General features: G+C 44.6%; 1 protein-coding gene across 1 annotated transcript in view; it reads right to left on the bottom strand.

Annotated features, from left to right (window-relative positions):
• Positions 1-11,585, bottom strand: part of LOC126260743 (LIM/homeobox protein Lhx2-like) — a gene marked incomplete at its 3' end in the record, with an annotated part of 187,697 nt that extends 176,112 nt beyond the window's left edge. Inside the window, exon 1 of the mRNA XM_049958082.1 lies at positions 11,551-11,585. Within this exon, the coding sequence (XP_049814039.1) occupies positions 11,551-11,585 (35 nt within the window). The remainder of the gene's footprint in view (positions 1-11,550) is intronic.
• Positions 11,586-13,169: the final 1,584 nt, after the last annotated feature.

Here is a 13,169-nt window from a genome sequence, read left to right on the forward strand (position 1 = left end):
GCGGCAAAAGCGCCGCATCAGGCTTAACATTTTAATATATTACTTCTCAACTACTAACTGTATTCGCGATACAGTTTGCAGACAGTAGTCGCATATAGCACTGACCACACTAGCAAACATTTTTCATTGTGCGACAAAAAGTTTAGGAGATATGACGTCATAAACACTAAGCAGCAAAAAAAGAAATTTCAGGTGAAATACGCTATAGATACAAGCGAAATGTACGTACAAATATGTGTGACATATGTTAAATATGTGTGACTTGTGCATAAGCGGTAATAGCCACGGGTAAAAAAGTTCCTCCTAAACCACTGGATCGATGTCAACCAAACCTGTTACGCAGTCTACTTATTATCTAGAAAGAAATTCTGTGGGGATAAGAACCGACAACCTCTTATTGGAGTAAGGGTGATAATGTGTAGAGGGAAGGGACTATAAGTAGTTGGACAGACAGAGAGGGACGGAGGAGAAGATAGATAGAGAGAAGGAGGGGGGAGAGGAAATGGAGGGGAGGAACAGATTGAAAGAGAAGGGAGAGGAGGAGGTGTACAGGCAGGGGCTCATAGGAGATGGACAGATACGGGGATGAGGAGATGGATAGAGAGCGGGGAAGAGGAGACGGAACGAAGCTGGGTGTTATATAAGGGAATTTTATCAGCAGTTCTTGGCGGTAATAATGACTTTCTTCAAGTGAACGTAACTCTGAACGAGACAGGACGTGCCATGACTGCCATGACAGGATGCTGTCTACCGCTGTAAATCAGATCTGTCAACTTAGGGGCATCGGTAAGAAGACGATCAGCTACAGAGGTTAAAAAACAAAAGCAAGACCTAAGTCTGCACATAGTTCTAAGTCATTCAAACTGAAATCAAGAAAAAGCTTTTCACAATCAATCAAAGCAACTCCGTTATCAATTAGTAAAAGCCGAGCAGAACAGTGACAGAACTCATCTCCAATAGACATGTGGAAATACACGAAGGAGGAACTTTCTAGGGGTTTCGAGCTCCATTATATGTTGCATATAAGTGAAGACATATTTTTTCCAAACATTCAGTCAATAATTCGAACATTACATATAACTTGCATATCAACTAGCACTTCTTAAATTAAGCGTATTGTATCTTCTAATACAGTGAAGCAAACTCCATTGTCAAGTGCGTGGTTTTTAGAGTCATTACTTAAGCATCGGAAATTGAGTCTGAAATCGTCCTGAAGTAGTAATGAAAATAACCAAATATTTCACTAAGCAACTAGTTGCAGCTGCGACCCGCCACCAATTCCTCTCCTGTGATAACCTCTTCATCTCAGAGTAGCAATTGCAACCTACGTCCTCAATTATTTGCTGGATGTCTGTCTTCCTCTACAGTTTTTGCCCTCTACAGCTCCCTCTAGTACCATAGAAGTCATTCCCTCATGTCTTAATAGATATCCTATCATCCTGTCCCTTCTCCTTATCAGTGTTTTCCACATATTCCTTCCCTCTACGATTCTGCGCAGAACCTCCTCATTCCTTACCAAAACATTCATAAGTGCTAAACTACGTGAATAATATTCTCTGTTCTCCTATTACCACCCCTAGTACACCGCTGCGTAAATTTTAATTCATTTCTTAACCTTATTATTACAAGTGTTACGGGTATTTGCTAAGAAAATTTCATCCAAGTTCCCTTGTTTACCTAGTCTACAACATGTAGCACATCCTGCCTTTATTGAGAACTACACTTTGTGATCAAAAGTATCCGGACACCCCAAAAACATACGTTTTTCATATTAGGTGCTTTGTCCTGCCACCTACTGCCAGATACTTCGTATCAGCGACCTCAGCAGTCATTAGACATCTTGAGAGAGCAGAATAGGGCACTCCGAGGAACTCACGGACTTCGAACGTGATCAGGCGATTGGGTGTCACTTGTTTCATATGTCTGTAAGCGAGATTTCCAAATTGCTAAACATCCCTAGGTCCACTGTTTCAGAAGTGATAGTGAAGTGGAAACGTGAAGGGACACGTACAACACAAAAGCGTTTAGGTCGACCTCGTCTCTTGACTGACAGAGACCACCGACAGTTGAAGAGGGTCGTAATGTGTAATAGGCAGACATCTATCCAGAGCATCACGCAGAAATTCCAAACTGCATCAGGATCCACTGCAAGTACTATCACAGTTAGGCGGGAGGTGAGAAAACTTGGATTTCATGGTCCAGGAGCGGAAACATTGGACGATTGAACAGTGGAAAAACGTTGTGTGGAGTACACAATGTGGCGATCCGATGCCAGGGTGTGGGTATGGCGAATGCCCGGTTAACGTCATCTACCAGTGTGTGTACTGCCAACATTAAAATTCGGAGGCGGTGGTGTAATGGTGTGGCCGTGTTTTTCATGGAGAGGTCTTGCATCCCTTGTTGTTTTGGGTAGCACTATCACAGCACGGGCTTATATTTATGTTTTAAGCACCTTCTTGCTTCCCACTGTTGAAACGCAATTCGTGGATGGTGATTGCCTCTTTCAACACGATCGAGCACCTGTTCATAATGAATGGCCTGTAGCGGAGTGGTTACACGAGAATAACATCCCTGTAATGGACTGGCCTGCACAGAGTCCTGATCCGAATCCTATAGAACACCTTTGGGATGTTTTGGAACGCCGACTTTGCTCCAGGCCTCACCAACAGACATCGATGCTTCTGCTCAGTGCAGCACTCCATGAGCTATGTGCTGCCATTATCCAAGAAACCTTCCAGCACCTGATTGAACGTACGCCTGCAAGAGTGGCAGCTGTCATCAAGGCTAAGGGTGGGCCAACACCATATTGAATTCCAGCATTACCGATGGAGGGCGCCTCGAACCTTAAAGTCATTTACAGCCTGGTGTCCGGATAGTTTTCATCACGTAGTGTATTGTCCTAACTTGAATACCATTAATGTTGAACTCCATCTCAATGTTTCACTTAATATTCATAGTTGCATCCCAGACTACACACCTGAATGTTTCTCTTATCACAGCTTTAAAATCGCTTCACCAACCGTTTCTCGACATCTCCGTCTTCTAGTGCACGATATTCACAACAATAGACAATCACCAACGCCCCACGTCGTCACTTTTTGTACAGGGCATAAACAACTCAACCATATTAATGGAAATCAGCAAGAAAATGGCTTACTTAACAGGAACCCATCAGTTTCTACACTCCTAGAAATTGAAATAAGAACACCGTGAATTCATTGTCCCAGGAAGGGGAAACTTTATTGACACATTCCTGGGGTCAGATGCATCACATGATCACAGTGACAGAACCACAGGCACATAGACACAGGCAACAGAGCATGCACAATGTCGGCACTAGTACAGTGTATATCCACCTTTCGCAGCAATGCAGGCTGCTATTCTCCCATGGAGACGATCGTAGAGATGCTGGATGTAGTCCTGTGGAACGGCTTGCCATGCCATTTCCACCTGGCGCCTCAGTTGGACCAGCGTTCGTGCTGGACGTGCAGACCGCATGAGACGACGCTTCATCCAGTCCCAAACATGCTCAATGGGGGACAGATCCGGAGATCTTGCTGGCCAGGGTAGTTGACTTACACCTTCTAGAGTACGTTGGGTGGCACGGGATACATGCGGACGTGCATTGTCCTGTTGGAACAGCAAGTTCCCTTGCCGGTCTAGGAATGGTAGAACGATGGGTTCGATGACGGTTTGGATGTACCGTGCACTATTCAGTGTCCCCTCGACGATCACCAGTGGTGTACGGCCAGTGTAGGAGATCGCTCCCCACACCATGATGCCGGGTGTTGGCCCTGTGTGCCTCGGTCGTATGCAGTCCTGATTGTGGCGCTCACCTGCACGGCGCCAAACACGCATACGACCATCATTGGCACCAAGGCAGAAGCGACTCTCATCGCTGAAGACGACACGTCTCCATTCGTCCCTCCATTCACGCCTGTCGCGACACCACTGGAGGCGGGCTGCACGATGTTGGGGCGTGAGCGGAAGACGGCCTAACGGTGTGCGGGACCGTAGCCCAGCTTCATGGAGACGGTTGCGAATGGTCCTCGCCGATACCCCAGGAGCAACAGTGTCCCTAATTTGCTGGGAAGTGGCGGTGCGGTCCCCTACGGCACTGCGTAGGATCCTACGGTCTTGGCGTGCATCCGTGCGTCGCTGCGGTCCGGTCCCAGGTCGACGGGCACGTGCACCTTCCGCCGACCACTGGCGACAACATCGATGTACTGTGGAGACCTCACGCCCCACGTGTTGAGCAATTCGGCGGTACGTCCACCCGGCCTCCCGCATGCCCACTATACGCCCTCGCTCAAAGTCCGTCAACTGCACATACGGTTCACGTCCACGCTGTCGCGGCATGCTACCAGTGTTAAAGACTGCGATGGAGCTCCGTATGCCACGGCAAACTGGCTGACACTGACGGCGGCGGTGCACAAATGCTGCGCAGCTAACGCCATTCGACGGCCAACACCGCGGTTCCTGGTGTGTCCGCTGTGCCGTGCGTGTGATCATTGCTTGTACAGCCCTCTCGCAGTGTCCGGAGCAAGTATGGTGGGTCTGACACACCGGTGTCAATGTGTTCTTTTTTCCATTTCCAGGAGTGTATAAATGTTCATGTTCGTAATTTTATACGAAATGTATAACCAACATTAAAAAATCATAATTTGTGTTTATTAACGCGAAAATCATAGAGAGTGATCGATTGAGAGGGATAGCTGAGAACGTAGAGTTACTGGTCTTCTTTGGGAAGACAAAAAATGCTTGACAAACATAACCGATGGACCTGAATGGATGATTTTGAACCGAGGGAAGTTGAATTGTGTGAAAAAATTTAGATACCTAGGAGAAGTATTGCAACAGCGCGGCTTGGAACACAAAGCGAATAATTTTAGAATCTTAAAATTGTGCAAAGCACATGCAGTGAGGAAAAACTTCTATAACAAGAAGGAGCTGAGCAATGGAGTCAAGTTAAGACACTACGGTATGGTTGTGAAACCACTAGGAGTATATGCTACGGAGACTTTGGCTATTAATAGACGATGACTAGTCAATAAATTAGTCAAAAGAGAACGCAGTGTATCAACGAAGGTTTTAAGGCCACATATGGATTAATGGGCACGTAGGTATGCTTGAGATCAGATGAGGTACTGCAAAGAATGATACAATCAGTAACATTAGTGATTAATGAGAACGGCCGATGATCGTCTAACAAAGATAATCTGGTATTTGGTAAGGCCAAAGGCCGAAAGATTGCGACTGTTCCAAGAAGGTGATAGAGATCTTAAGGAACTCAATACCTCAGGGGAATAAATTTAGACGAATGGTGAAAACAGATAACTCCTGTGGTTTTAAGCTGGAAGAAGAACACAATATACGATGGTAGAGTGGGAGGGGGGGGGGGGGGGGGGGCGGGGGGGGGGGATCGAAGGGGGCCGGGCTGTGTCAGAAGACCCGAAGAATGAGACCAAGAGAGTCTGGCAGGAAATAAAGGCTCGCAGCTCGCATACGAAGAACAGCTAAAACTGGAAAATGATGCTTACTGTCGTCATTAGCCACAGCGGATCAATACGAATGCGGCGTTTTCCGAAATGGGGTGCTGTTCATTTAGACCTCTTCTTCGTTCGACAACTGGTGTTTTCTTTGTAAGGTAGTTTTGAATGTTTAGTTAGAACAAAATGCCAACACGTATGAAAATGGCAACGTATTCTGATGAACTGCTTTCAGCCCATTTCGGTTTGCCGATTTTACTGTTCTTGATGGTTAGACACTTACATGTGCCGACTATCTATCAAACCACCATCCACTGTACAATCTGTAAACCAAGATGAGTGGAAGCACATTATGTGAATACGCTGCCATTTTCACACTTGCGCCACTTAGTTCTAACTAAACACGCAGAAATGGCTTAAAAAGCGGAAACTATTTTTGAAACGAAGAAGAGGTCTAAATAAATAGCAGTCCATGTCGAAAACTGCCGCATTCTTTTAATAAATTTATGGCTGTGATGCCCACTATGAAGGAGATGTTTGAAAAACAACTTGCTGAGAAGAAAGGGGTTGTAATGGAACCGCAGAAAAAAGAAAAATAAATGTTCTCTCTGTCCGTCTACAACGAACCTGTTAAACCTTTGTCCAGGAATCATCTGAACATTTAACTTGGGGAAATGAAAGGAAAACCAAATCTGTGTGGCAAGGAAAAACACTCTGTCTTACTACGAATCGTAGTCTTTGTCCGGTACGTATTATATATCCTCGCTTGACAACTGTGTCACGATGGGGAGCGCATACTCCATGAAACTGCATCATAATTTAAGTGATTTAGAGGACTTTTCTATATCAGTTTTAAACAGTACAAAAATTTCAGTCGGAAAAAACTGTTAATAAAGAGCTACATATGATAACACCATTGGTAAAAATAACAACATTATCATTGAGCTAATAATGGTCAACTGTATATCGCATGACTTTCATTTGTCTCATTATACATACTAAAATGCATAAAGTAATTTAGAAGTAAATCCCAGAACTATTTCTAGGACATAGTTACTGCCGACTGCGCCCCCCCCCCCCCCCCCCCCCCCCTACACATCTCACACCATGGTCCATGGGTTCGACGCTCACCACATAACGCCCGTCTGAGATAGGCATAAGTTACTATTACAAACTGTTCGGAAATAAATAAAGGTTTCGGATGTCACCGAGCTGCATGTGACTTATCGTGCCTCATCCAGTCTGCGCCTGAGAACCCCCACAACCTCTACAAGTTGCACCACTTTTGACTTTATCAATCACTGAAAATGGTGATAACTCAGAGGAAGGATTCCGCCGATCTATCCTTGAGATGCTACTCGCAAAAGATACACTGTACGAAGAAGATGAACTCGAGGCAATTTAAGGGCCATGATAAAGAAAGGAAGATTGGGTTTAATGTTCCGTCGGCATCGCGGTCATTAGTGTGTGTGTGTGTGTGTGTGTGTGTGTGTGTGTGTGTGTGTGTGTGTGTGTGTGTGTGTGTGTGCGCGCGTGCGTGCGTCTGCGCGCGTGTGCAGTGTCTATTCTGTCGCACAAATATATATAGTACGAATCAATTCTCCATTCCAAAACCATAGCCTTCGGTGTTTGTAAATGTTAACATACTTGTTCATCAGTGTAAACATATACAATGACCGTAACAGGTATTTTTACATGCATGAAACAGTAATGCTTGTCCTGAATCGAGTAAGCTCCCACCAAAAGTACGGACTATGTAGTCTGAAACTGGTCGTCAGAAACAAACATATTTGGGCACAACTGTGACAGAAACGGAAGAAATAAAAAAAAATATTCACTTATTCCTTAAAGTTCTCTATGGCTTTGTAATGCGTTGCCTAGCTGTATCTTAGAATTTTCCAAAAAATGCTCAACAAATAAAATTTGTTGATAAGGCTTTCGATTAGTGGGATCACAGTTGACACCCTTTTTTATTATTACAACACCAGAACGTTTGCAGGTTTTAAGTATCCATCTACAGTAGGTACAAAAGTACTCAACCTGACGGGTATTATCTGGTATAAAAATAGGCGTAAATGTTGTCGGAAACAGGTCCCTTGCCTGTCCTAAGTCGACAAATTGCCGTAGTCACCTCTTCTTGCACAAATGGAGTGACTACTCCCTCTCTGTATTGCCCTTACCGAGAAAGATGACGCAGTGGTTAGCACAGTGGACTCGTGTTCTGGAGGACGGCGGTTCAAACCCGCGTCCAGACATCCTGATTTAGGTTTACTATGATTTTTTTAAATCGTTCCAGGCAAATGGTTGGGTGCTTTCTTTGAAAGGACGCGGCCGACTTCCTTCCCCATATTGACACAATCCGCGCTTGTGCTCGTTTCTAATGATCTCGATGTCTACGGGACGTAAAACTCAGTCTTCCTTCCTTTTTCGTTCGAAATGTACTCATAGTCCGAAACTTGCGACCAGAAATAAAAGTTTTTGAGCGTAACTGTGATGGAATTCCAAAAAATTAAATTTAATAATCCAGGTTACTGGCCCTCGCCCTTGCAATATCTTGGAACTTCGTAAAAATGTCAGTTTGATTTTAGGAAATGTAAGACGACTCATGCGACTAATTCTCCCATGACTAACAGCATAGAGGCAAAGTATGTTGCTGGGATCATAATAGATTCGATAGTTTATGGTGGCCCCATCCTTTCGTTCAGCTTAGGGAAATGAATGTTCTTATATCCCTCTACTACAGTTTAATGGAATACTGTCAAGGCTGAGTACTGCAGTGGGAAAGAAACACACACAAAATTAATCAGGAGAACGGCGAAAGGACGCTCACGGAACTCAGTGTGCTGCCCTGGTTTTTGGAACATCGTAATCTAACTGCTGTTAAAGATAATTCAAAATCATTCGCTGACGGTGTCATAGCATATGCTGATGAGATTATGGTGATCTGTTCCATGACAGTAGAGGAGAGCTAGAGATTCTAGCCTCTGACGCACTCCATTTAATTCATACATGGTGTTCTGTGCAAAAAGTTACAGTATATGCAATTAAAACAATATTCTACTTATGGGCAACCTAGTAAGAGCTCCAACTTTAAAGCTAGTCATTAACTCCATTCGGAGAAGTGAAACGTGCAGTTATTTAGGTTTCATTCATCAAAAACAGAATCTCTCAGCTCATATTATTGATATTAGCCAGAGAAATAGAAACGTTATGCGAAAGATTAGGACATTATTTACAAACGAACACCGATTATCAACACCTGGGTTTAAAGTACGAGGTGCGACAATAAAGTAGCGAGACTGATTTTCTTTGCAAGATGTGGCAACCCTGCAGGCTTGCGTAGGCACAATATCTTTGACCTTGGTCTATAAGCTGCTTCTAGTCCAAGCTGCACATCTATGCAACTGCTCAGTCGTGAGTTGTGCTGTAATAAGTTAACACGTGTTTGTGTCTCTCGTCACGGAAATGGAACCGCATAATACTGCGCAACGGTATGCAATTTCGTTTTGCGTTAAATTGGGTGAAAACGCGACGAAAACGTACGGTGAGCTTCAGAAGGCTTTTGGAGAGGAGGTTATGTCAAGAGCTCAAGTTTATCGTTGGCATAAAATGTTTAGTCAATGCAGAACGAATGTTGAAGATGAAGACCGCAGTGGGCGACCATCAACATCACGGACGGAGATCAACTTGGCTATGGTATGTGAACTCGAACGATCTGATCGAAGATTATCCGTGAAAATGATTGCAGAAGAACTGAACATCAATCGAGAAACGGTTCGTCTAATAATAACTGAAGATCTTGGTATGAGAAAGGTTTGTGCAAAAATGGTCCCCAAAACTCTCACACCACAACAGCGAGAAACACGGAAAAATGTGGCAGCCGATCTGTTAGAGGAAACGGAAATCAATCCAGAATTGTTGAGCCGTGTTATCACTGGTGATGAACGTTGTTTTTTTAGTACGATCCAGAGATAAAACACCAAAGTTCGCAATGGTGCTCAAAGGGATGACCCAAACCAAAAAAAGCCCCCATGTCAAGGTCTAAAGTGAAATGCATGCTTGTGTGCTTCTTTGTTCATAAAGAGTGGGTGCCTCCTGGACCAACAGTTAACTAATATTACTAAATCGAAATTTTAGGAAGACTCTGTAAAAGAGTTCTTCGTGTCCGTGCCAACACTGCGGATAATTGGATTCTGCATCACGATAATGCCCCATCCCATACTGCTCTGTCAGTACAGCAATTTTTAACCTCAAAACAAATTTCAGTACTACCACAGCCACCTTATTCACCAGATATCGCTCCGTGCGACTTTTTTCTATTTCCAAGAGTCAAAACGGCGGTCAAGGGACACCATTTTCAAACAACACAAGATGTCCAAAAAGCTGTGACGAGGGTCTTGGAGGATATTACAGAAGATGAGTTCGAGAAATGTGACCATCAATGGTAGAATCGCTGGAAAAAGTGTGTGCTATAAGAAGGGTTCAAATGGTTCTGAGCACTATGGGACTTAACATCTGAGGTCATCAGTCCCCTAGAAGTTAGAACTACTTAAACCTAACCAACCTAAGGACATCACACACATCCATGCCCGAGGCAGGATTCGAACCTGCGACCGTAGTAGTCGCGCGGTTCCAGACTGAAGCGCGTAGAACCGCTTGGCCACAGCGGCCGGCTATCAGAAGGGAACTACTTTGAAAGAGACAACACTAAACTTGACTAAAACGGTAAGCAACATTTTTTTTTTCACATCAGTCTCATTACTTTATTGTCGTACCTCGTACTTTAAACCCAGGTGTTGATAATTGGTGTTCGTATATCACGATAGGTTTCTGGCAGCAATGGTCATCTTCGCCGCAACTATGTGGGGACTCGAAATTACGAAGTGAACATCTCGCAGCCAGACTGCTTCGCATCCAGAGAGGAATACCGCTCAGGTTGAGCGGCGCTTTTACATCAACGCCTGTCCAATCACTCTTGGTATGGTCAAATACGAGGTGTGGCTAGAAAAAAACCGGACTAGTACTGGTGAAACAATAAAACGAATGCAATAAGGCTGAAAGTCGCGTGGCCTGTCACGTGACTCTCGCTCCGCCTACTGCTCGAGTTTCATCTGCCTCCTGCACTCAGTCTGCTCGTGGCGTCTGTTTTAAGTAGTTGACGTTTTGTCTGTGCGTCGGAAAATGTTGAGTGTACAGAAAGAACAGCGTGTTAACATCAAATTTTGTTTCAAACTAGGAAAATCTGCAAGTGAAACGTTTGTAATGTTACAACAAGTGTACGGCGATGATTGTTTATCGCGAACACAAGTGTTTGAGTGGTTTAAACGATTTAAAGATGGCTGCGAAGACACCAGTGATGACACTCGCACTGGCAGACCATTGTCAGCAAAAACTGATGCAAACATTGAAAAAATCGGTAAACTTGTTCGACAAGATCGCCGTTTAACAATCAGAGCAGTGTCAGAGTTAACAGGAGTTGACAAGGAAAGTGTCGAACAAGTTTACCGATTTTTTCAATGTTTGCATCAGTTTTTGCTGACAATGGTCTGCCAGTGCGAGTGTCATCACTGGTGTCTTCGCGGCCATCTTTAAATCGTTTAAACCACTCAAACACTTGTGTTCGCGATAAACAATCATCGCCGTACACTTGTTGTAACATTACAAACGTTTCACTTGCAGATTTTCCTAGTTTGAAACAAAATTTGATGTTAACACGCTGTTCTTTCTGTACACTCAACATTTTCCGACGCACAGACAAAACGTCAACTACTTAAAACAGACGCCACGGGCAGACTGAGTGCAGGAGGCAGATGAAACTCGAGCAGTAGGCGGAGCGAGAGTCACGTGACAGGCCACGCGACTTTCAGCCTTATTGCATTCGTTTTATTGTTTCACCAGTACTAGTCCGGTTTTTTTCTAGCCACACCTCGTATTTGGCCCAAGGCACAAAAGTACGGTATCTAGGAACTCGTTGTTGGTTACGCAGACGTAATTTAAAAAAAAAAAATAAGACTTTACTGGCCGGATCACCACTGACAGGCTCAAAAGAATGGGTGCTTACCGAATGACGCGGGAAGACCACCACGGCGAGGACATGGATTACGGAGAAAAGAGCTATGTGTAGAGTGGCTGCCCACCTCTCAGGCGGTGAGGCGTGCGCGATGCGAAGCCAGGGGTCGGCGTCACCTGCTCAGGTGGACACGAGCGCAGCAGGGAAGCCTTCCACCGGGGTGAGCAGTGTCTGTCTGTCACCCAGCGCAGCGCAAAGGGTTGTCGGCCGCAGCTGCGCCTGTAGCTATTCTCGGGCCGCCGGCCTTACACAGTGTTACACCGAGTGTGGCCGATCGCCGCTGACAGGTACGCTACCGGGGGCGGTGATTCACGCCGCAGGTGCTGTGCACGTGGTCCGCCAGTCACTTGTTCTGTACGGCGCCGGTACACGCTGCTTTTCAGAAGCGACCGCTCGTCCCGCACAAAAGGGTTATGTGTCGATTACACGCTATCTGCAGCGGCTTTTGTTCGGGTCTGGGCGAAGAAGAGAGCCTCTGCTGGGCAATTTCACAGGGCTGTACGACTGTGTCAAAAAAGCACGCCTGCAATTTTCCAATCATAAGGCTACGCTCATATGGTACAAATGGCGTTTATCGTTCAACAAAGAAACTGTCCGCGCAATACGGTATGGTTAGCGAGCGATAATCGTGCGTTAACTTTCATCAGACTGACGCTTGGTTCTGCACTACTCTGTTCTCTATGGAGTGCATATTGTCTACAAGCAATTTTAAAAATTATGTCATAATTTGTTCGAGGAGATTTGATATAAGAGTATTGGTCCACGTACGAGATAGAGAATGGATGATAGAACGAAAAGGCTTTTTTTGTAGTAAATACTAAGAACAGAAAGCTATACACATAAGAAAGAGGGAACAAAATGAGAATCTAGCTCCATGCTTAAATGGCTCTGAGCACTATGGGACTCAACATCTGTGGTCATAAGTCCCCTAGAACTTAGAACTACTTAAACCTAACTAACCTAAGGACATCACACACATCCATGCCCGAGGCAGGATTCGAACCTGCGACCGTAGCGGTCGCGCGGTTCCGGACTGAGCGCCTAGAACTGCTAGACCACCGAAATGAACTTTCAACAGGATCAGTACGCAAGAGTGATCCAACTTCCTTTCTCTACAAATGCGGTATTTTAAATAACTAAAAAGTGGAACATACACCTCGCGTCTACAGCAAATAAGTGATCGAAAGGACTATGGTAAATTTTTTTTATAGTTATTTCAGTCTTACTTGCGCACATAGTTAAGCTAGCAGGGATGGCTATAGGACAAATGTAAGGATGTAGAGGTACATACCACTAGGGGTAAGATAGATACTGCCTACAGGAAAATTAAAGAGACCTTTGGAGAAAAGAGAACCACTTGCATGAATATCGAGAGCTCAGATGGAAACCCAGTTCTAAGCAAAGAAGGGAAAGCAGAAAGGTGGAAGAAGTATATAGAGGGTCTATACAAGGGCGATGCACTTGAGAACCATATTACAGAAATGGAAGAGAATGTATATGAATATGAAATAGGAGATATGATACTGCGTGAAGAGTTTGACAGAGCACTGAAAGATCTAAGTCTAAACAAGGCCCCAGGAGTAGACAACATTCCATTAGAACTACTGACA

This window comes from Schistocerca nitens, chromosome 5 (genome assembly GCF_023898315.1).
Source record: "Schistocerca nitens isolate TAMUIC-IGC-003100 chromosome 5, iqSchNite1.1, whole genome shotgun sequence".
Taxonomy (NCBI): Eukaryota; Metazoa; Arthropoda; class Insecta; order Orthoptera; family Acrididae; genus Schistocerca; species Schistocerca nitens.